The following is a 25,206-nucleotide window of genomic DNA, read 5'->3' on the forward strand; positions in this document are numbered from 1 at the left end:
GTCTAGTGAGATTCCTTTAGTGTGTGTGTGTGTGTATATATATATATATATATATATATATATATATATATATATATATATATATATACGGAATACTAGTTACTGTTGGATTGACTAGGATGTATACGTGTATCGGATATCTGCTTGGACTGTAGTAGAGTATAACTTGTTTGTGGGCCTGACCCACCATTATTTTTCAGGTGTTCGTCAGGAGTAGAGGTTATTCGTGCTGAGCGAGGATCAATCTACTTCATTCTTCCGATGCTACAAAGGAGTTCCTTTATGATTCAGTTTCCTGATTTAGACAGTTATTGCTGTCATTTGTTTAGTTTGGATTTTCTAGGGGTCCACACAGTATGGATTCCCGAGTTGTATTTTGAAGGATCAGTTGTATCAGTAGAGTTTATTAACTAATGGAAATATATTCTGAGGTTTATTATTAGATTATTATTTTAGTTTCTTATCAGCATTTTATTTATTCTTCTTTATTCTTTTGTACTCTGTGTTCGTTTATCATCAATTTGTTTTGATATTCTCGGGTATTCAGGTGTGGGCCTGGCCAACCCGCATTCGGAAATCTGGGGGTATCACACCTTTGATGTAAGTATATAATCTGTTAATTGAATGATACTTCATATTTTATTTTTGTATAAAACTTGTCTCTATATGATGAATTAAGATTTATGAATCAAAATCCCTCAAAAAGTTTTTAAAACTTGCACGTTTCCCAACACAGACTCCTAACGTTTTCTTCCAAATCCAAGCACTGTAATTCGAACCACTGTTGAGCACAAACAGCAATCATCTTAGTCGATGTGGATACTGATCACATTGTTGAGCACATTTCCTACTTGATCACAATGTTGAGCACATTTCCTACTAAAGTCCAAGAAAAACCCACAACTTTGCTGATAAAGCAATGAATTGGGAATTTGAATTTGTTTTAAAATTTGTACAAATTTCTCTAATTTCAAATTCCTAAACATAACAAGAAAACAAACAAACATACACTTTTACATTAGAACTTTTCTTACAGATAGTTTATTTCCATTTGTTTCGATTAAAAATATTTTTTATTTTCAGGTAAAATATTTTTTTTTTTTTTATTTTGTTGGTATTCAATAAAGATTTACGTCGAAATTGAGATCGAGTCCATCGAACAGAGTGTGGAAAATAACTTGTCAAAAATTAATGAATAAATTATTTTTGTTAAATTTTAATATATTTTTTCTTTGTAAATATTTTATGACAACCAAACATTAAAAAATAAAAAAATATTTTAAATCCAAACAAACGGAGCCTTAGTTTTAAAGCTTTTTTATTTTTGATTTAAAGATGTTAAGAGCATCTCCAACTGTTATGTATTTTTTTTTTGTGTAAATCTAATGTGTCATGATGAATTTACACAAAAATTTTGTATTATTTAATTTTAGCTCCAACGATTGTTTTATTCTTTTGTGTAAAAATATATCTTTTGTGTAAAAATATATCTCTTAATGACAATCTACCATGTGTCATGCAAAGACCCCACATAACTTTTACAAGCCTACCTAATATATGATTAATTCTTTAATGGAACGAGAAAGAAGGATGAAAAAGAAAATTTGTTGATCTGGCAGTGTTAAAAAGTTGTGTATTTTACATACTTGATAATGTATTTTAACAGACTGTTGAAGATAAAAAAAATTTACATATCATAAGTTACCCTGTATATTTTACACATTTACCCTGTATATTTTACACATTTTAAGAGTCCGTCGGAGATGTATATATACAACCCCAACGGACTCTTAAAATATGCGTAAAATATACAAGATATATATACATCTCCATCGGACTCTTAAAATATGTATAAAATATACAAGGTCACTTATGATATGTAAGATCTCTCATATATAGATCGCAGTGGCTTCACATCCAACCCTTTCGAAACTGCATTTTAAAAAATTGAAGAGAATTTGTTTACGAAAATTAAGACAAAAAATGTGTATTGCGTGCCCTTTATTAATTTTCCAAATCAGTAAACCTTAAAAAGGCAAAAATGTATATAGTGTGTTTAAATAAATATTTACAGCAGAATGCAAATATTTCAATACCGAAGCTAAGCAAGGTAAGAAGTTAAAGATGAGCCACTGCTCTTTCCCCAGCTTACCTCTCTCTAACCGATGCGGGATTACCACAAAGGCTGTCATTATTACCCATTTCTTTTCATATTTCTACCTTAACTGATAGGGTCTTTGGTCCGATCACAATCTATAAACATGTTTTGACTCATCCATTTGTCTATGCAAAATTAAACATGTTATCTTTTACCAATTCCATCCATTTCTAACTTTCAAAAACTCTACAATTCCATTTTCATTGCCTCTTACACAATGTCAAGATTTCAATACAGAAGCAAGAAAACAAGTTAAAGATGAAGAAAGACACAGCAACACTCAATGATAACGAGCCTCCAGTTTGCTGCCAACTTCGGGAGTTACTGTGCCAGCATCCTTCTGAGTACCTATTCCAAAATAACAAAAAACAACTAAAATGAGCACACTAAACAAAGTTGTAGTTTAGTGTTTGCATTTTGAACCAAAATAATATTTATACTTCGAAATTCAAAACAGACATATTGGACCATGCCTCAGTGGTTAAACATTTAATTTCCACTTTAAATAATCTAAAAAGACCCATACAACATAATCTTTCATTTAATTTTAGATATTACAAGTTAGAAATACAATATACTTGACAGATTCGTCAAAAAACTTTATCATATTTAAAAAGTGCCAAGGAGAGAGACGTGGGCATTCGTTTTTTTATTTCATTTAGACGTGGGACACACAATATCAAGCATTCCATGTCCAAAGTCTTCAAGACTAAATATGGCATGATATCAAGTAATTCATCTATATACATATGTAACATTGCGAAATCAACTTAAAAGGATTAATTCATGCTAGCACTTCAAAGTCTCTAATACTTTAACCACACAATCCTACAAGCATTATACAATTCTCTTAACAATTTATAATCAAAATATACCATGTATTTAACACTAATTAGACGATAAAATAAGATAACCAAATAAGAGAACTATAAAGGAGAATCCTCCTTGGTGCTAAACAGTACCTGCTCCAGCCGAGATACTTTAACCACCCAATAGTCACAAGAAAGGTAAAATACGTCACTAACTAGAGAGACTGAAATAGAAACATACAAAAGGAAATGCGCTCGTTTAGCAAAAGCTTAAACCATCCTCCCCTTTTGACACAGCAGGCATGCATATATGTATTAAACAACCACCTTCAGCTGTTAGGATACAAGCTTAGCGGGGGCAGCAGCTTGAGTTTGGGGGGAAGATTTTTTTTCCAAAAAACAAAAAGTACTGTGATTAATATTTTTTAACATATTCTAATAATGTCTAGCCATTTTTCCTAAAATCAAAATTCATGCAAACAACTTCAGAAAAATAACATCAACAGACATACATCAACACCTTTCCTCGTACAAATCACAAACCCTGAATACTACCAATCTGCAATAAACCATCAATTTGATAAGTATAAATGAAAATAATAATAATCGAAAGAAACAGAAATTTGCATTGCCATCAGTTTGAAACTGATGTGGGTGAAACAGAGATTTAAACAAAACGGTATTTGTATTGCCAATACACATCTCATTCAATATGTAACCAAAGAAATCAACACCATCAATCAATTAAATTAAAATAATCAGACAATGAACCAAATGAAATAGCAAATTTTCATTGAATGAAATTGAAACACTAACATTGCTTGCCTAAAAAAATAAAAAATAAAACTGAGAATTATGACAAATTTTATTTGGTTTTGGTACATCAAAACGAAATAGGCTGCAGGGTTCTCTTTCTAAGATCCTAGTGATTTGACAGGCCCAGCCTATGGCCCTATCACCCTGTCTAGGAGTGGGATCCACCCTAATTTTTGACAAATCTTTCTTGGTGATGCATTTTCCGTGATGGTATGTACATGTTCTTGGTGTTTGGACGCACCTCAGTGACAACATACTCGTGATTAGCAATTTTTTGGATTATAGGTTGTAAAGTCTTTATTCTACCATACACCAACACTATGCATGTATCCATACGAGTTTCAATAGGAAAAGTTTAACACTATATCACTATAAATTTTCTGAAAAGACTTGGATAAACTTGGATGTTTATTAAGTGTGTTGAACCATAACTGAAAAGCATTGAAGTCTCTGATGTATCTATTCCTCCTCCTCCTTATTCTAAGAATCATTCTACCTCTCTATCTATCTCTGAGATGTTTGGATTTTTCAAAACTCCATAGACATGCAGAAGAGAAATGCTATCCCCACTCGGACCAAGACAAAACTTTTACTTGTTCAACTAACAATTAAGGTGAAGCAGGGTCAGGAACGACGAACCTCTTTATGATAAACAGATCCATTTTGCAAGTTCGTTATTACGGGTAGTTCCTACAAAGGATTGGACTAATGACGTATACAATACTTGAATTCTCGATGTAGATGCTACATGGTTCTCATCCTTCAGAGACTTCAGCAGGTCACTTCATTCACTCTTTCTTTGTGGCAAATGTCAGGGTTTATGAGGTATTGGTCAAATGATGCCGATTCTGCATTAGTTAAGACTGAAGTTCATGCAACTCTGGTGATAATGGAAGGGACAAAAATGTGCAAATGAGAAATGCAAACATTCCAAAAGTGAACATTCCAAAAATGAACTTTTGAACATTTTGAGACACCAAATAACAGCTGTTATTTCAATTACTCACCATTATTATTAATAAACAATTTTTGAGTAAATATAAAAAACAATATAACAAGAAGCAAATAAAATCATACAAAAATAAAATACAATAAAAATTCACATATGAGGGCACTATTAAATCTTACCAGTTGCCCCTTCTTCTTTCCCTTCCCTTTTCCATTTTCACCTGCAAAATTTTTAAAATATACCTTTTAGAGCTAAAAGGGTAATTACACAGAAAAAAAAAATGTAAGGAAATTAATTAAAGAAATTGAATTGAACGACGCAAGAGGAAAAGAGTCCATAATATTTACAACAATCCTTTCCAGAAGGGATATCTCCTTCATACTTTGAGCTTCTCTCTCCAAACGCCAACCATGGAGATCATCCTTGATCTCATGAACTACCTTCCATTTTGTCTCATCATCATAGAAGATCACGGATACTCCAATTGCGAGCAACCCCAAGAGCATAAAAACACCGTCCCTAAGTTGGAACTGGAAGAAATCTAGGGAGAGAAGAAAAAAAAAAAAAAATTGATATGAGAAATCATTTAAGAATGAACAAAAATCGTATTCAGAATTAAAAGTATATTACTTGAACTCCAAGATCTTGCTTGTTGGAATCCATAGGCTGCTCCCTTCTAAAACCCTGATCGGAATTGTTCTTCCGGTTGGAGGAAGAAGTGTCTGTTTGGTTGATGGGAAAAAGTGGGATGGGAAAGGAGGATGTTGGTATTTGTATGTAACAAAAGAAATCAACACCATCAATCAATTAACAATGAACCAAATGAAGTAGCAAATTTTCATTGAATGAAATTGAAACCTCTGCTACATGGACTCTTCAAAAGTAGTGAAGTACCCGTGTCGGACACGTATCCCTCGGACATGGGTATGGGATATGTGTCCGACACTTTTGGTTGGACATGTACTTAAAAAAACATATCCAATCATTCAATTACATTATATTATTACTTTAAAATGAGTTAAATGCCTATATTGAACATTATATTAGATGAAATATTACTTTACTCTAGAAAATAAAATAAAATAATTAATAAAATAAATATTTAGCCGTGTCCGTGTGTCCTTCTGTTTGGAGATTTGACACGTCTGACGCATGGATACATACCCATGTCCGACACCTGTACCCGAGTCCATGTAACATAGATTGAAACACTAACATTGCTTGCCTTGAAAAAAAATAAAAAAATAATTAGAATTATGACAATTTTTTATTGGTTTTGGTTGTTTGTAAATGAACCAATCCAAAAGTCGTTTGAAGCTGTCACCCTCCTGCTCTGATACATCAAATGAAATAGGTTGCAGGGTAGGGACAAAAACATTCCAAAAGTGAACATTCCAAAAATGAACTTTTGAACATTTTGAGACACCAAATAACAGCTATTATTTCAATTACTCACCATTATTATTAATAAACAATTTTTGAGTAAAAATAAAAAATAATATAACAAGAAGCAAATAAAATCATACAAAAATAAAATACAATAAAAATTCACATATGAGGGCACTATTAAATCTTACCAGTTGCCCCTTCTTCTTCTTTCCCTTGCCTTTTCCATTTTCAACTGCAAATTTTTTAAAATATACATTTTAGAGCTAAAAGGGTAATTACATAGAAAAAAAAATGTAAGGAAATTAATTAAAGAAATTGAATTGAACGAAGCAAGAGGAATAGAGTCCATAATATTTACAACAATCCTTTCCAGAAGGGATATCTCCTTCATACTTTGAGCTTCTCCCTCCAAACGCCAACCATGGAGATCATCCTTGAACACCGTCCCTAAGTTGGAACTGGAAGAAATCTGAGAGAGAGAAGAAAAATAAATAAATAAAATAAATAAATAAAATTGATATGAGAAATCATTTAAGAATGAACACAAATCGTATTCAGAATTAAAAGTATATTACTTGAACTCCAAGATCTTGCTTGTTGGAATCCATAGGCTGCTCCCTTCTGAAACTCTAATCGGAATTGTTCTTCCGGTTGGAGGAAGAAGTGTCTGTTTGGTTGATGGGAAAAAGTGGGATGGGAAAGGAGGATGTCGGTATTTGTATGTAACAAAAGAAATCAACACCATCAATCAATTAAATCAAAATAACCAGACAATGAACCAAATGAAATAGCAAATTTTAATTGAATGAAATTGAAACACTAACATTGCTTGCCTTGAAAAAAAATAAAAAAATAATTAGAATTATGACAATTTTTTATTGGTTTTGGTTGTTTGTAAATGAACCAATCCAAAAGTCGTTTGAAGCTGTCACCCTCCTGCTCTGATACATCAAATGAAATAGGTTGCAGGGTTCTCTTTCTAAAATCCTTGTGATTTGATAGGCCCAGCCTACAGCCCTATCAGCCTGTCTAATCCCACCCTAATTTCTGACAAATCTTTCTTGGGGATGCATTTTCCGTAATGGTATGTACATGCTCTTAGTGTTTGGACGCACCTCAGTGACAACACACTCGTGATTAGCAATTTTTTGGTTTATAGGTTTTAAAGTCTTTATTCTACCATACACCAACACTATGCATGTATCCATATGAGTTTCAATAGGAAAAATCTAACACAATGTCACTATAAATTTTCTGAAAAGACTTGGATAAACTTGGATGTATATTAAGTTTGTTGAACTATAACTGAAAAGCATTGAAGTCTCTGTTGTATCTACTCCTCCTTATTCTAAGAATCACCCTTCGGCGGGTCACTTCACTTCGTTCACTCTTTCTTTGTGGCAAATGGCAGGGTTTATGAGGTATTGGTCAAATGATGCCGATTCTACATTAGTTAAGACTGAAGTTAATGCAACTCTGGGAATAATGGAAGCAGCAATCATGATTGTCTCCCGCAAGACCACCTTCGCCCTTCAAGAGCAGATGGTGGGCCTCCACTTCAGCTATTAATATTCCATCTTCTAAGCATAGAAATTCAGCATGTAGGGGAAAACAATTCTTAAATTGTTGGTACCAAAACTAAAGTAGCACGGGTTGCGCTAATGGCTCGGTGTCATTCTGTTAAGGTGACAAAAGGAAGCTGAATGTAGGCGTAGATGGAGATGGCATAGGCTTACAGGCTTCTTTTTCCTTTAGGGCTTTTGTTTTCCAAATGCCACCTCTTTGAGTTTAGCCAACAACTTTTCCCATTTATCTGAATCTCCAACGACAATAAATCCAATCCCAAGATTTGAGGGAAAAGCAGATATTAAAAACCAAAGATACAATAGACAAATATAGGGAGTAGAATATACAAAAGCACAAATGGGTTTTTTGGGGTAAATACCATGGACACAAGCGGCTAAGCCTAGTTTGTGGACCAGGATCGAAGGAAGAAAAGTTTGTCCAAATGGAAGAAGCCCACTACACTAAAAATAGCCAGCTAAAGCTATTAGGGGGACATTGAAGGAAGAGATGGGATAGGATCATAGGAATTCATTAGTTGACAGAGAAAGGATGCAAGCATTAGGGGTCATAAGGTGGGTTTCAGTTTTTGCAGATTGAAACTTAAGAATAGTGGTCTCATTGACTTTTAGATCACTTTAGTTTTTAGTTTGTGTTTGAAAATTAAAGTTTCTAAAGAAATTGGGAGATGGCTGCACATACCTATTGCCAACACCACCCATGCCCACAAACTTTCTTCCACACAGTTCAACAGCCTGCACCTGATATAACAAAATAAAAATCAGATTTGTTAAAAATGTATGATTAGAAAATGAGATATACAACCTAAAAGAATAGGAAAACAAAGTAATTTGCTATTAATAACTGAAAATTTTAGTCTTAAATCGGAGAGGTTGATGGAAGGAGGAGGAATACTCGATCACATAGAGAGAGAACGGAACTGAGCTGAACTGAACGTACATCGTACATCGACGGTCGGTTGTTACCGGCCGTGAGGTACAGAGGAAGCTGTGACTGTGACTTGTGGATGAGGGGTCTTGGCTAACGGCTGAAATCAAGACTGAAGAGAGTTTTGGCTGAAGGGGTCTTGGCACGGTGTCTGTGTGTGTGTGTGTGTGTGTATATATATATATATATATATAGTGTGTGTGTGAGATAAGGTTAGAGCATAGTGTGTCTATATATATATATATATATGGTGGGGTGGGGGTAAAGCAACTGCCCAAAACAAGTTTTGATGGGACGAGAAAGACTGCTGGAGTGGAGAGAGGATATAAGTGGGTGCGATGATAAAAAGATTCGATGGTGACCATACAAGGGTAAAACCACATAATTACAAATAGTTTAAAGAGTAGTTCTCGCACTACTCTTTAAACTCGCAGTAGCGCTATTCTTTAACTTATTTGTAATTTTGTGGTTTAGAGTAGTGCTTGCAGTAGCACTATAGCACTACTCTTTAAACTAGTATGGATGCTCGCAATAGCACTCACGAGTTTCCTATTTTCAGCCGCACGATGTGTTTTTTTTTAGATTAGGGAGCATTAAGAAAGCTGATCAGTTAACCCTTAACCCAACTTTCTCTTTTTGCTTAACCCTCGACCCAACTTTCTCTCTCTCTTCTTTTGCCTTTGTTTGTTATTGTATACAGTATTAGTTCAATTTTTTATTAATTTTTTCTGTGTCATGGCACAGCAGTTTCTGGATTTACTCTCTCTCCTCTCTCTCTAACCTCTCTGCAACTCATTTTCATTCTTCTCCTTCTCCTTCTCCTTCTCCTTCCTCTTCCTCCCCGAGCGGCCCAAAGCCTTTATTCTCTCTCTAACCTTTCTCCATTTTTCATCTCTTATATATATATATATGTACACACACGTGTCTTCTTTTGCTGCTCAGAGGAAGGAAAAAAAAAAAACAGATTCAAACCAAATTGATTGAAGAAAAAAAATCTACTTCTACTTTAAAATTGTTAGATCGGGCAAAAGAATCCATGGCGGCAATGGTGGTGTTGGATTTGTTGCGGTGGTTTTTTTATTTTGATTTTTGATTTTTTTTTTTTTTTTTTTTTTTTTTTTTGTGGGTTTTGATTGTGGTGTTTGTCGGGGTGGAGATTGTGGCGGTGATTTGGGGGTGACCGGGTGAGGATGGTGGTGGTTAGTGGCTGTTCATAGACAGGAGAAAGGGAGGCCAAAAATATTACAAGTTTGAGAGATACAGAGGGTAACGAAGAGAGATTTTTTTTTCACCCAAAGATAGATGACTGACTAAAAAAAAAAAAAAAAAAAGCAAAACAAAGAGAGAGAAATAGGAAAAGAGAAAGAATTTGTTTTCCTGTACCTGACGACGGTGACGGGAAGGGCAATTTGGCTGCAACGGATCGAGATTGGAAGTGGGTTTTGAACCCAAAAGTGCCATCCTTCAGCTTGTGACTGCTGGATTAATTCTCTCAAATTTTTCAGCTTTTAATCCCAGTGCTTAAGCAAAGAAGAGACAGAGAGAGAAAGAGGGAAGTCAGTTGCTTCTTTTAATGCTCCGAATCTTAAAAACACATCGTGCGGCTAAAAATAAGGAGCTCGTGAAGCACTACTCTAGTTTAAATCAAGAACACTTCACCAGTCACCAACAGCTGTAGCAAAAGATAAAAATGTTGGCCGTTGGATCTGGAAACGTGTAAGTTATGTGATGAATAGTTGACCGTTGGATCTGGACACGTGTAACCATTGTAGGGTGACTTGGTGTGCAACGAATGAGATTGCCAGAAAAGGTACAAAATTTATTGGTAATTTATATTGATCATCAAAATGGACGATGGTTCCCATGATTATAAGAAAACTGAGGAAGTCCACAGTGATGAAACATTTTTTTTTTTTTTTTTTGGCAAATAGTGATGAAACATTGACGATGCCCGTATAAAAGCAATAAAGTGGAATTAAAGTAATGTATGGGTGGGTGGGTGTGTTTGTGTGTGTGTGTATATATATGTGTGTGTATGACTCCATGTATCATTTATGAGTGTGTGTACGGATTAGTTCATTGTTTTGGAAGATTCTTTTCTACCCTCATTGACCAAGACACGTGGACCCAACTCCTCTCTTGTGCTCGGCCTTTTCTAAAGTTGGCCAGTTCATTAAATGTGCTTGGGTTATTTCTCCCGTTTAGTATGCGCTTTGTTTTATTTCTAATTAAAATAAAAATAGTGTTTTTGTTATAAGAGTGTTTTAGAAAAGATTTGGAAGCACGTTTGAGAATTATATTTTACTATAGAAATGTCAAAAACAAAAACTTGCAAAACATGTTTGGTCACTCTACCTGTTACAATTTTACATTTTATGAAATAATAAATTTATATCATCAAATTTTATAATTTGTTTATAAAAATGTATAAAAAGCACATTTTAATAATTCAAATATTGTCAATATTTTTTCAATTTTTTTTTGCAATAACCTATTTTCAATTTTATTATCCTGTTTACAAGTTGTTTGCAAGAGATCTATTTCAGTCATTATCTTCACAAATATTTATAACTAAAATTCATAAAATAAAATAAAAATCATATAAAAAAGATCATAATTAAAACAGATTTAGCCCAAAAAAAAAAAATTCAATAGATTAATTGATTTAGCCAAAAATAAATAAAACAAGAATTACAGACCTTGATTTCAAATTGATTTAGCCAAAAAAAATTTATTTCCATAGATTAATTGATTTAGCCAAAAAAACAAATTAAAACAAGAATAACAGACCTTGATTTCAAATTGATTTAGCCAAAAAAAAATTAAAACAAGAATTACAGACCTTAATTTCAAATTGATTTAGCCAAAAAAAAAAAAAAATTAAAACAAGAATTACAGACCTTGATTTCAAATTGATTTAGCCAAAAAAAAAATTATTTCCATAGATTAATTGATTTAGTCAAAAAAAAAAAAAATTAAAACAAGAATTACAGACCTTGATTTCAAATAGAAAAAAAATTAAAACAATCTGAAATGATACGCCGACATGGGTTTTGAGAGTTGAGAGACAGCGGGCAGCGGCAGAAGCTTGCGAACGGCGAACTGGAACTGGAACAGTGGGCGATGGAAACTAAAAGATATGGGTTTTGATTTTTTGAGCAATCTGAAATGATATGCCGATATGGATTTTGATAAAGGTTTGAACTTTTGATTCTTATAGACAGATAGATAAATTGAAGTAAATGGGTTTTGAACTTCTGATTCTTGTGGACTACAGTAGTTTGCAGTTGCAGAGACAGAGATGGCAAGTTCAGAGTTGAGAAGAAGAATAGAGTTGGAGGCGATTGGGGATGCTGAGATGATTTTGTGAGTCGCCCAAAATCGCCCAAATAGAAGCCGCACCCAAAACCCTAGAAAATGACGAATTTTGCCTTTTATATGTGTTTCCTCCGCTACAGTTAAATGAGCAAATTGTTTCATCCGCCACAGTGTAATGTAGCCCAAACAGTACAAAAACAACTAAAAACACCAAAATGATGTTTCATGTTTTTGGCCCATTTTTGAAATTGTTTTGTTACTATTTAAAACACAACAAGCCCAACCAAACATGTTTTTGGCTTGAAAAGGGTTACTGTAACAAGCCTAAAACAAAACAAAACACATGTCAAACAGCCCCTCAGTTCAGTATAGTACTAGTTTGTTCTTCGTTGGTTTGGCCACTTCATCAAGTATGTACTTCAAAGAAATTTGTTGGGTATATAAATTACAAATTAGTCTTATTTTGAAATTCAAAATAGAAAACAAAATGAAAGAGAAAATAAAAAAAAAAAAAAAAAAAAACCAAGAAAAAAAACTAAAAATAGAAAACAAAATGAAAGAGAAAATAAAAACAAAAGAAAAAAAATAAATAAATAAATACATTAACTCACCCACCCCTAAGAACAACTAAGTGCACAGACACCTAATCATAACCTATTTAGCCTACTCTCTCATATACTCCCTGTCTCAAAATAAATGCATGGTACAGTATTGACTTTCTGTGCATTCACTTTAGAATTTATATATACAGTCCACGCATCTTTATACTCACAATCAAATTGACTTTCTGTGCATTCACTTTAGAATTTATATATACAGTCCACGCATCTTTATACTCACAATCAAATGCTCCAAACAGATAACCACACACAACACATTCTAATGCTTTCATTTTATTTCCTGTTCACCAATATATGAGGCTCTTATTCCCTTGTTTTTTAGACGTGAAATAATTTTTTTAAAAAATATATTCTTTTTAGATAAAATATTTTTTTATTTTTATTTTGTTTATATTTAACAAATTATTACAAGATCGAGTTCATAAAACGAGACACGTAAAATAATTTGTCAAAAATTGATGAATAAATTATTTTTATTAAATTTTTAATTTTTTTTATTTCTAAATATTTTATGATAATTAAAAATTAAAAAATAAAAAATATATATTTTAGGTCCTAACAAACCGGACCTGACTCAATATTTAAAAAATATTTTAGGTCCTAAAAAACCGGACCTGACTCAGTATTTTACGTTCTAATAAACCGCGCCTGGCTCGTGACGGGGTTAAAAAGTACAACAGAGATTCCCTCCTGTTTTCTCTCTCTAAGTACGTATATTTACCACCAAAAACATACACACAGTTCTATGTTTTTTGTCCTCATATAACGTTAACAAACAGACTTCACGTGGTTGAGTCAGAATAAAATGTACGTACATGTGTCATGCATTGTATATTTGTGGGTTTATATCATGGTTAGCACGGACATATAAATTGACAATTTTACCCTTTTGATTAAGAGGTAGTCTTTTAGTCTGACATTTTAATGATGCTTTAGTGTTGGCGTGTTGACCACGGCTATCTCCGTTCAATGGACCCTATTCTGATGGGACTCTTTAATGGTGCTACAGACCTGATCTTTTTTCATGTCCCTTTTCAGCATGTGAGTTATGTGCTTTCTTGGCCCACTTGGCTTATGCACCTTGTTTGTCTAGGATTCGGTGTCCTGTTGTTTTGGCTGCTTGTATTTCGTAGATGCCGTTTGTCTATTTTTATTGCCCAAAAAAAAAAAAAAAAACCGATCCACTATTGAGCACAAACAGCAATCAACTTAGTCCATGTGGATTGGATACTGATCACAATGTTGAGCACATTTCGTACAGAAGTCCAAGAAAAGCCCACAACTTTGCTGATAAAGCAGCAATGAATGGGGAATTTGAATTTGAATTGAAAAATATTTATTTTAAAATTTGTACAAATTTTTCTAATTTTGAATTTCTAAACATAACAAGAAAACAAATTAACATATTACATTAGAACTTTTCTTCCAAGTACTTTATTTCTATTTTAGGATATGTTTGTTTTAGTGTAAAATATTCTTTTCGAAAAATATATATATTTTTTTTAAGGTAAAATATTTTTTTTATTTTTACTTTATTGGTGTTTGGCAAAAATTTACGTCGAGGTAGAGGTAGAAGTCGAGATCGAGTTCATTGGACCGACATGTAAAATAACTTGTCGAAAATTAATTGATAAATTATTTTTGTTAAATTTTAATATATTTTTTCTTCATAAATATTTTACGACAACCAAACATTAGAAAATAAAAAAATATTTTTTAAAAAATATTTTAAGTACAAACAAACGAGCTTTAGTTTTGAAGCTTTTTTATTTTTTATTTGAAGATGTTAAGATTACTAGATCCAGTTTTAAAAAATTTGGCTTCTCTTTGAAAATTTGTTATGCTAAAGTATACTATCATTTAGGGTTAATTACAACGACACTCCCTAAAGTTTGCTATATTGATAATCATATACAACTTAGCCACTTTTTGAACAAAGACATCCCCTAAGTTTGCAAACTTGAACAATGACACCCCATTTTAAAAAAAAACGGAGCCAAAACCTTAAGTAATATGACATGTCTAATATGCCCTAAGATATATTTTAATCCTCACCTAAAATGACCAAACTACCCTCTCATCTCATCTCTCTCTCTCTGTCATTTCTCTTTCCGTCCCTCTTGACCAAACACAGCCTTATATGAATAAAATATTTGACAAACAAATGTGCTCCATAGCTGTCGGTGAGGACGGGCTGGTTCGGGCAAGGTGGTGCCGGCGATGGGTTGTGGGGAGGACTCAGCCGTGATGGTCTGGTTCGCGACGAGATGGCAGCGGCGGTGGACTCGGCCGTGGATGATGGCGAAGGCGGCTTGCAGCTGTGGAGAAAGCGACGACCGTGAAGAAGAAGATCAGTTTTGATGGAGGTGGCTGCGAGCTTAGTTTTGATGGCAGCAGGCTTGGATGGTGGGGAGATGGGGACGGCAGACAGCTGGGCCTTGGGCGACGGGTTGGTTCGGCTTGGAACGGCGATGGGCTTGTGAACCCTAACGTGGAGATGGGCTTGCTGTAACGGCGATAGGCTGGTTGCGGCTTCGGCTGTGAGCTTACGGATGATGGCAGCGGGCTCTTTCAAACCCTGTACTCTCTCTCTCTAACCTCTCCATGCTCCAAGCAAACAACGGCAAGAATGGAATACGCCGGAAAAGATGGAGTTCTATCAATGAGCATCGGAACGATCCCGTGAAGCACCATCACTGAGTTCTTCGACAGTTCGACTCAATATGTAACCGAGTTATCAAATTCCGATCCTTGACTCGTGCAAGCTCCCTCGTCGTCGAAGACGACCTCAGAATGACCTTATCGTGGAGGACCCCACTCTTAATCAAAACGTCTGCGTCCTTAATATAACAGTCTAACTTCGCCGAGACCGAATCGACGTTGTTTTGGGTCTTGAGCTTCCCATTCGACTTCACTGGGACCGGATCAATGATGTTATGGTTCTTGAGCCTGTCATCGGGAAAGGTGGGATTTTGACAGGATTCTGAGAGAAAGCGCGTCGGAGTAGATTTCATATTGCTTTGACCATTTCAAGCTCTGTATCATCCTTTTATTAATCCAGGTGTTCTATAAGTTTCAAATTGCAAAAGTTTATCTTCATATTCAGTTTGATATTGTTTCTAGTGTTTGGACATTCAAAGAGGAGAAAAAGAAAAAGAAACAAAGAGTTAGATATCCCCACCTTGGCATGGCTGAAGATTCTTTAACTGCCAAATGATCAATCTACCCATCTACCATCATCTCCACACACTATGCACCACCCCTGTTATCTTTTCTGCAATTTTTTTTTCACCCAAACTCTAGCTCCATCTATCTTCAAATTGACTCAATAATCTACATTACACTAACTGAAATATTGGAGCTTTGTTTCTAATCATCAAATAGACCATATGTGACTCAAAGAGGGTAATAGATTGCAGTTGTAGATGGCTCGGATGAGGGTGATAGCGGGACGGTGATGACCTTGGCTGTGGGCTGTGGCGGCTTTGATGGACAGTGGGGAAGAAGGGCTCACACGAATGGGAAGATGAAAAATTTGGAAGAAGGGATTTTTTGATCGAGGGTAATTTGGTCATTTTACATGGTCAAAGGGTAAACATGTATTTTCATCATGTTTGGGGTATCATTGTTCAAGTTTGCAAACTTGAGGGATATCTTTGTCTAAAAAACGACTAAGTTGTATATGGTTGTCAATATGGCAAATCTCAGTGGGTGTCTTTGTAATTAACCATATTATTTAAATGGTTTCTACGTTCACATTTCACATGCTTAATGTGTTCAACTGTTTAAATGCAGTAATGTTCATGAAACACCCTTTTTCACATTAAATAAATAAATAATAATAACAATAATATAAATAGAGGCCAAGTCTATTAGTATAATATATATATATATATATATATATATATATATATATATATATAATAAATTTTAAGACTATTGTGTGTGTGTGTGTGTGTGTGTGTGTGCGTGGGCGCGCATTAGAATTATTTTTTCCTTTATCTTTTTTCCTATACAATCTAACCTCGAGTTCATTAGTATGTATCAGAATAATTCATTTCTTCGTTAATAAAATTTCAAAGATTTTTATATGTGCCTCCATTGTGTACTAAATTTGTTGGTTAGGGTAAATTACAGATTAGTTATATTTTTAAATTCAAAACAAAATAATGTCATATAAAAATTCTATAAATAATAATTTTTTATTATTTTCTTTTTTTCTTTTATGGAGAAAATTACCCATACTTTAAACTTAGAAGAAAAATAAGTCCTATAAAATACTTTAGAAAAACATTTCCATATAAATCCAATATGGAAATATTTCCATACACACACAATGTGAATGCAGTACTTTAGTGGCCTTTTCCTTACCCTTGTTTTATTTTATTTTTATTTTAAAGTTGGATACAACTATCACTCCTTCACTTTTACCCTAGGAAGTACATACACCCCTCCCAGGGGTCCGTACCAATGTCGGACATGCGTGTCCGAGGCTCGAACACTTGTCCAATACTTCTGTGAAATGTTCAGAAATTATTTTTTATTAGACACTGCTGGAACACGTGGAGGACACGTATCGGACATGCAGAAGACACATACCAGACACAACAAGGTATATTTTGAATTTTTTTTTTTAAGAAAAATGGGTTACCTAATGTAATTTTTGAAAATTAACTCTTTTGACTCTTTTGTTTGAGATTCTGAATTTCTACTTTTATTAAACTTTATGATTCCATTATGTTTATTTTTTTATTTGATTCATTCATCTTTGGAATTGAATAAACATTTAGACTGTAGCAAGAAAAACAGAGAGAAATTAGAACAATTATATCTGCGAATGTGTGTAAAATATAAACTGTAAAGTTGTTGATAACTTTGCTTTGTTATTAATTAATTGAAATATTTCTTTTATTGCAGTATTTTTTTGGAAGGTTAGATTTATGGTATTGTGGATTTTTAATATATATATATATAATTTTATAGGCGTATTCCCGCCCTGTCCGTATCCTATTTTTTTTAAATTTGCTATGTTGCCGTATCCGTATCGTGTCGTACCTGTATCCGTGTTCGTGCTTCATAGCTTTTACCCCTTGTGCCATTGCTTTAAAAAAAAAAAAAAAAAAAAAAAAAAAAAAAAAAAAAACTGACATGGCAACATGTTGATGTGGAATTAAAGAATATAATATTTATTATAAATAAGATAAAAAAAACAATACAATACCATTAGTAAAATCAAGTAGGAAAAGAGAACAATCATATGGGAAGCTTGAATTAATCCCATGGGAAGCTTGATTTAGTGCGTGAATGTATAGATTCTAATATCATTTTGTTCCTTTTTTTTATTTTTTGCTCAAAAAAGCCTTTAAGGCACGGTTTGTGTCAGTCAAACAGTGCCTTAATGTCTTTTTGGTTTGGTTGTGTTGAGGGGAAAATAAGAAAAAGAAAAAAAAGGCCAAAAAAACCTCCAAAAATTGACTTTTGAGATTTTTTCAAGCTAAACAAGTGTTCATTTAAAGAACAAAATAACACAAGTTTTTTCTTTTCTTTCGCCGACAGAGTTTTTTTTGATAGATTCGACTGGCAAAATTGCGAAAATCGAAACATAAAAATGCATTGTGTAAGAATCCACAATTTTTACTTTTTCTTTATTTTAGTGAAGTAAAAAAGAAAGTAAATAAAAAAGGAAGAAAGTATAATACGAAATAGCACATTAATTTTATATAATATAAGAATGGAAATAGTCCTCCTTTTTGTTGTTGCTTTTCTAGCAACCATTTTTGTTTTCAAATCAGATAAATCATTTTATCTGATTTGTTGAAACACTTAACCCAATTTTGGGCTAAGAGTTATAGGAGTTGCGCTTGAAAAAATAAAATAGGCGGGCCCGTTATAGCCAAACGAGTAGCCCGTTTTTAGCAACCAGTCAGCGAATCCCAAAATTCGGCGAGTCTATTGAACACTAGGCACGCTCAAAATCTTCGTTGGAGATACTCTAACGATCATGTCATGAAGATTATTGTAGTTTTTTTTTTTTGATACTATCTATATGTGAACAGTTAGGTTTGAAATTTTAAGATTTGTTTGAATCCTTTTAACCTTGCAATTACATGGTCTCAAACATCCGACAGAATGAAGAAAGAGTGGTTGACAACTCATGTAAATGTTAGCAAGAGAATTATTAAAATTGTTCCGTACACAGAGTTTGTGAATTAAATTTAACCATGAATCAGGGTACATACATGTATCACATTTAAATTTCCAGTCACTTTTTGTAGTTCAGTTAGCTTAATGTCTAAATATGTGGTCAGATTATTCTAGCCGCAGTATCAAACTCGGGCAAATTTCTGGCTGGCTTAAACTTATGAAATGTCACTACCCATTAATCTCTCTGTCTGTATACTGATCTTGAACATATTTCCATCTATATAATATCAGTAGGGGCAGACAACTAGAAAACCATTACAAAATAAGCGTCATGCTTGTCTTTTCGATCTGTCCTAAAATAATTGTTTATTTTCTTTTTTCAAACAATATATATTACATATTTTCATATATATCATTGGAGTTTAAAATTTTAAATTTGAATATACAAAACTTAAAAAAGCAAGTTAGTAACTTTCTAGGGAGACTATGCATGTTATGTTTCACATGTACTCTTAAAAATTACTACTCTCCAAAAGTGACACGGACGGAAAGAGTATAAGATTCGAAAGACAAAATGATTGGCCAAACTTCGATGCACATGTTACAAGTTCCAAAAAAACAGCTGATGCCCGAAAATGACATGGATTGAGATTATTAACATTTATTTTAAAAAGTCAACCATAGTAAGAGAAATGGCATTGGAGAGAGAATTGGCCCACTCGTATGGGATTAAGGTAGACTTTGAGCCATTTTTGCACTCTTAACTATGCCGATTATTCTAAATTGCTAATTAAGTTTTCGAAATATGGACACCAGACGGTCATGTACACAATTAAGGCTGCAAATGAACAGAGCCGAGCAAAGCCGAGTCTTAGGCTTCTCGAGTTTGGGCTCAATTGTATATAGTTCGGCTCGGGCTCGTGACGAGCTCAAAAAACTAAGCTTAGGCTTAGGCTCGGGCTTAACTCATTTAAGAAAATGAATTAAATTTATAGTCAAAATTTGTTCACGCCAGCTCGTTTAGTAAATTATTGTATATTTATATTATATTTTCAAATATTAAAGAATTTCATTAAAATAGAAAAAAAAAAAAATGTAAACGAGCCTTATAACGAGCCTACGGTTCATGAATATAAACGAACTTATACGACCTCATGTTCATGAACATAAACGAATTTACATGAGTTCATGTTCACGAGTCTACACGAGCCGAGCCTAGCATTACTCAGGATTGGCTCATTTACTAAACGAGCTTAGAAATCGAGCTCGAACTTGGCTCATTTGTTTAATGAGCCGAGCCTGAGCTGTTCATGAACAACTTGGTTCATTTGCAGCCCTATACACAATGCGGAGGTACAACAATTAACAGCTCGGTCCATTAGCCGTATACTCAATGTGGAATTACAACAACTAATGGCAGAATTAAAAAAAGGGATATTTATGATGCCCGTATCCGCCTTTCCATCTGCTTTTCCCGATATACGCTTCCACTTTGTGGTCCATTTTTAACTAGAATTACTGCTTCATATCCGCTTTACTGCTTTATATATTATATGAAAATATGTATAGGCTGAACAATGATTTTTGTAAAAAAACGAAAATTATTGGAAAAATAATATGTAATTTGATGTTTGGTATCACCATTCAAAGAAAACGCACATGCAGGCAATTTCATATACAAACTCATAAAAAGTTCACCAAAAATAAAGTTATACTACCAAGTCCTCCATAAGCTGTCAACCATAGGCTGCAAGAATTCTCATTCATTTTGGTTAGTACTTTTGCTTCGTGTTTTTTGCTTTTGCTGGTGTACTGATAGCGAAGCAAAAACACGAAGCATGTTTGATAATATTTGTTGTACTTTTGAATAGTACCAAAGCGTTATCAAAATTGTGTTTTTGTTTACTTCCACATTGTAGCAAAGCACTGTTCAAAAAAAAAAAAAAATCTAAAATAACATTTTTAACTAACCATTCATATTTTCAGACTTGCAACACTTTTTACCAAGCATGTTTTCATGTTTTTGCTTCTAAAAATCTTGTAACAAATTTACGTTACCAAACAAGCTTCTAAATAGTATTGAACACACTCTAAATGAGAAACATTATTTCTGCTTCGAATCAAAGCAAAATCACAAAGTAACTGTGGTTGCCAAATGGGCTTTACATATTTTAGGCAAAAGGAGACACAATACTAGTTTCACATAAGCCATCAACATTACAGTTCTATCATTATAAAAATTTAGGCCATGTTTGGTATCTGTTTTGCTTCATGTGTTTTTGTTGCAGACCTGCTACAACAGTAATTTTTTATTCCAAAACATGTTTGGTTTGGCCTGCTTTGTTGTCAAAACATGCTACAACAGTAATTTTTTATTCCAAAACATGTTTGGTTTGGCCTGCTTTGTTGTCAACAGTGTCAAAACATTTCCAATTTTTGAGCCAAAAGTTGAAACACGATTTTGGTGTTTTATCATGTTTTGGGTATTTTGGCCCAAATAATTACTATAGCAGAGGAAGTAAATTGACCTAACTTAAACCAGATTTGCAACATGTATATAAACCACGCCTAAAACATTTCAGTCATTTTATAGGGTTTCTAGAGAGCTCGAGCGGAAGCGATTTTGTGGCGATTCAGAACTAATTTTCCTTGATTCTTATCTTCCCAATAACATTTATCATTTTCCCAGTTCCCAAACAAACCTAGAACTAATTTTCCTCTTCTCTTATTTTTTGGTCTGGTTTTACCCTTTCGTTTCTGACGGCCCAATCACAGTACTTCCGATCTCTCCGTCGAATTCTCGCCAGAAACCCTTGGATTCCGGCAATCAAACAAGAGAAGATGGTGTCTCTAGAAGAGAATTCTAATTGGCTTTTAGATTACGTCGTCAACGAAGACATTCCTGTCCCCGGCGGTAACCTCCCTGCCCTCGAACCCGGTTTTCAATAGCCCTTTCTATTCTATGCTTCTAGAAGTCATCTTTCAGAAATTTTGGTCTTTTAGGCATTTTTATCAAATGAGGCTTTAAGGTTCTGTGATTAGTTTTGAATATATGGGCTTAACCTAAAAAAAAAAAAATTAAGAAAAAAGAGCACAAATATATTTGATTTGTGATGACATCTAGTTCCCCGAAAAAATGTCATAGGCATATAAGAAAATTTATATTTCTTTGCTATGAGGAGTTTTGGTACTGTATGTGGTAATTCTTTTTGGAAATTTTTAAGAGTGGACGTTGTTGGAAATTCTTTTTGGAAATTTGTAAGAGTGGATCAGGTGGGTAATGGATGTTGTTGGAAATTGGCAACTTCCATTGATTAGTTTGATACTCATAAATTTTCCAATTAAATATATTGAGTTTATCTGTTATAAAGTTTGTGTGTTCAATATGATGACTATTTATATAAAAATAAATTTATAAATATACTTAAAATTTATAAAAACAAATTAAAAATAATGATAACCAAAATGTATTTTGTTTTTGTTTTATTTATTTTTTGGCAACAGTTAGAGAGACCAAATATGTTTTGTTTTCAAAATTCTTGAAACACATTATGTATCAAATATGTTTTGCATATTTCTGTTTTTGACATTTCCACAACAAAACATCGTTCACAAACGAGCTTCCGAAATTTTTTCCCAAAACACTCCTACAGCAAAAATATTGTTTCTATTTTAGCCAAAAACAAAATGCCAAAAACAAAACGCATGTCAAACAGACCCTTAATCTCTCTCACACAAACTGTCAACACAAGTTGTTTAATTTTTTTTTTTCTTCCACCAACAAACAGACTACATTAAAGAGGTAACAAAATACAGTCTGGGAGAAGAGCATTTAACAACCACGAAAGCTAGATGCTTCACTCCAAATCGCCACATTTGGCTTCTAGAGCCTTTTTGCCTAAAAGATGAGCCACAACATTTCCTCTATGAGGAACCCAAGCAAGAGAGGATCTAAGACTGTCCTGGAGCAAGCCTCGGATATCCTTGAACACAACCATCTGAGCAGCCACAGAAGCTTGCAACATCATAATCGGCTTGCAATCACCCTCCACAACCACATCTTGATACCCCCAATGGCGCAAAAGTAAAAGAGATTCGCGTAAGACCAGGCTTTCATTGAGCGAAGGACATGTAACATGATCAAAGACAACTGAAGAAACCTTTATAGGAAAGCCGAGATGAATCCTAAGGATCAGACCTCCCCCACAAGTTCGGCGGATAGCATTGAAAGTTGCATCAAAATTGAGTTTAAAACCCCCTATTTTCGGAGTCGACCACATCATCGGAAGGGGAAGAGGAAGAGAGGGAGGAATTGATAGAAGGCTGGTCTACCTTGTTACTTCTTGAAATTTTTGAAAATCAACCAAAGCTTTTTGGGCTGCATCAAAAGGATCCTATCTCTTTCGCTTGAAGATAAAATCATTTTGACATTTCCAAATGGTCTAAAAAATGAACGCTGCAAGGCCTGTACTATCATTTGAGGCGCCAAAGTTTTGCCAACGCTCACAAATATCCACCCAATGTTTTTTCCATACTATAGGAACTTGAGAGTTAAAATCAATTTGAAGCAGACTTAACTTCCAAACAAGGCATCCAAAAGGACAAAGGTAGAGGAGGTGATCAACAGTTTCAACTGAGGTCTCGCAAAGAGGACACTCAGCAAGGGAAGACGCCCCACAAAGGAAGAGCAAATTATGAACAGGAATGCAATCATAGAGACTCTGGCAAATAAACAAAATAATCTTTCTGGGAGAGCAAATGTTCCACACATTCCGCTAGATAGTCCCAGAAGCCGCATCAAAGCTGCATCCTTCAATAGAGGGAGAACAAGGCACATTGAGAATAGTCGAGAGGGCGACATGATACGCACTTTTAACAGAGAAACTTGTAATAAGGCTGTCCCATCGAGCTAAGAGGAATTTGAAGAATAAGATCTCGGTCTCGGTGATTAAAGCATCGACTAACCTTTTCAGAGTTCCACTTATGTACAGAATGGTGGATCAAATCAGTAACCAAAGAAAAATTCGCACCGTGTTGCAGCGATGTAACAGATGGGTTGGAAGAATCAGGTAACCAATTATCGCTCCAACAATTAACCATACCCACATCCCCAATACGCCATTCCAACCCCTTGCGGATAACCTCTCGGGCTGAAAGGATGCTTTTCCAGACCCATAATGCGTTAAACTTATTCGGAGCATCGACGAAATTGCAGTTTTTGAAGTATTTTTTGTTTAAAGGACCTGAACAACAAAGACGTGTCTCTAATCTCCATACGCCAGGCAAGCTTGGCAAGAAACGCCAAATTGAAAGCTTTTATATTTTTAAATCCAATGCCGCCCTCCACTTTGGATTTACACATAGCATCCCAACTAATTCATTTTATTTTATTTGATTTCTCAACTCCGCTCCACCAAAAGTTCATAAGCTTGCGAGTTAGGGTCTGGCAATTCGTCTTTGAAAGCTCGAAACACTGCATGGCATAAATTTGGGAGGAAAAAAACACCGATATGATCATCACCTCCCTTCCCGCCTTGGACATAATCCTTCCTTTCAGCAAGTTAGTTTTGGGTGAGAGTTTTTCGGATAAAAAATTAAGAGCCAACACCTTCGATTAACCCAAAAAAGATGGAAGACCAAGGTACTTGTTGTGCCAATCCACATTAAATATTCCCAAAAGTTGTCTGCAAAACACTTTCTGGGAAGAGGGAGTGTTGGGAGAAAAATAGATACATGATTTATCAAAATTCACAGGCCGGCCTATTAAATCGGCATATGGATCAAGAATAAATTTAACCCGTCTCACCTCTTGATCTCTAGCCCTATAGAACATCAATTAGACAATAACCGTGAAATAAAAATGGAATATATTATCAAAGAAATAAAAATAATTACAAAGAAAGTAATTTTTGTTGGAGATATATAGATACATATTATAAAATAACAATGCAACCTTCAAATAATCTAAGCAAGTATAGACTAGTGGTACTTCCTATCGATAATTGAAGTTCGCATAGGGACAAAGTCGGTGTATGAATTTCTTGCCAAGGTAAAAATAAAATAAATATATAAATAAATCTAAGTAATAAACAATTGCAACTTGAACCGGTTCAACTACCCTAAACCGTTTCAAGTGTCAACGTTGTTTTCCTTGAAAACTCACTGGCGAACTTGAATCGGTTAAACCATGTTCAAGGTCTACAGACAATTTTGGTAACTTAGTTTTCCGATCTATTTTGGCTTCTTATTATGCATAAACTTTTACCATATTAATTATGCATGAAATTGACTTATTTTCCAAGTACAATTAGGTTTTCAAAAGTCTATAAAAACATGTTTTCTCACTTAAGATTTCATGGTTTTTTGCATACAAAATTCTGATTTAATTAGAGCCATCTTTTTGAGATTTTTATTCAGAAATTCAATTTGATTTTCTTGATTTTATTTTTGAGAGCACACACATAAACATAAGAGTGATTTAGGAGTGTTGTT

At 34.1% G+C, this 25,206-nt stretch overlaps 1 protein-coding gene across 7 annotated transcripts; it reads right to left on the reverse strand.

The window, feature by feature from the left end:
* Positions 1-2,302: 2,302 nt before the first annotated feature.
* LOC132303597 (uncharacterized) lies at positions 2,303-10,635 on the reverse strand. 7 transcript variants are annotated; one of them, XR_009481292.1, is made up of 9 exons: positions 10,016-10,629; positions 8,387-8,445; positions 6,697-6,788; positions 6,480-6,590; positions 6,310-6,353; positions 5,363-5,454; positions 5,080-5,273; positions 4,912-4,952; positions 2,303-2,506 (listed from the first exon to the last, which is right to left on the reverse strand). XR_009481292.1 is itself a non-coding variant. In XM_059800923.1 (6 exons), the coding sequence occupies exons 3-6, from the start codon at positions 6,727-6,729 to the stop codon at positions 2,359-2,361; spliced, it is 333 nt and encodes a 110-aa protein (XP_059656906.1). In that variant the 5' UTR covers positions 6,730-6,788; positions 8,387-8,445; positions 8,600-10,006; the 3' UTR covers positions 2,303-2,358. The 7 variants fall into 7 exon arrangements, 3 of the variants coding, with proteins under 3 accessions (XP_059656906.1, XP_059656904.1, XP_059656903.1); XR_009481293.1 differs by lacking the exon at positions 10,016-10,629 and adding an exon at positions 8,600-10,006 and having other exon boundaries at positions 5,115-5,273; XR_009481291.1 differs by lacking the exon at positions 10,016-10,629 and adding an exon at positions 8,600-10,005.
* Between the last annotated feature and the right edge of the window lie 14,571 nt (positions 10,636-25,206).

This window comes from Cornus florida, unplaced genomic scaffold (assembly GCF_030987335.1).
Source record: "Cornus florida cultivar Cherokee Brave unplaced genomic scaffold, ASM3098733v1 CherokeeBrave_3.0.0_Hap2_Chr04, whole genome shotgun sequence".
NCBI lineage: Eukaryota > Viridiplantae > Streptophyta > Magnoliopsida > Cornales > Cornaceae > Cornus > Cornus florida.

Coding starts and splice junctions, on each gene's coding strand:
- LOC132303597 (XM_059800920.1), bottom strand. CDS start 5,238: ATGCTCTTGGGGTTGCTCGCAATTGGAGTATCCGTGATCTTCTATGAT. Junction 4,953..5,079: donor CCCTTCTGGAAAGGATTGTT/GTAAATATTATG, acceptor AAAATTTTGCAG/GTGAAAATGGAAAAGGGAAG. Junction 2,507..4,911: donor GAAAGAAGAAGGGGCAACTG/GTAAGATTTAAT, acceptor ATTTTGGAATAG/GTACTCAGAAGGATGCTGGC.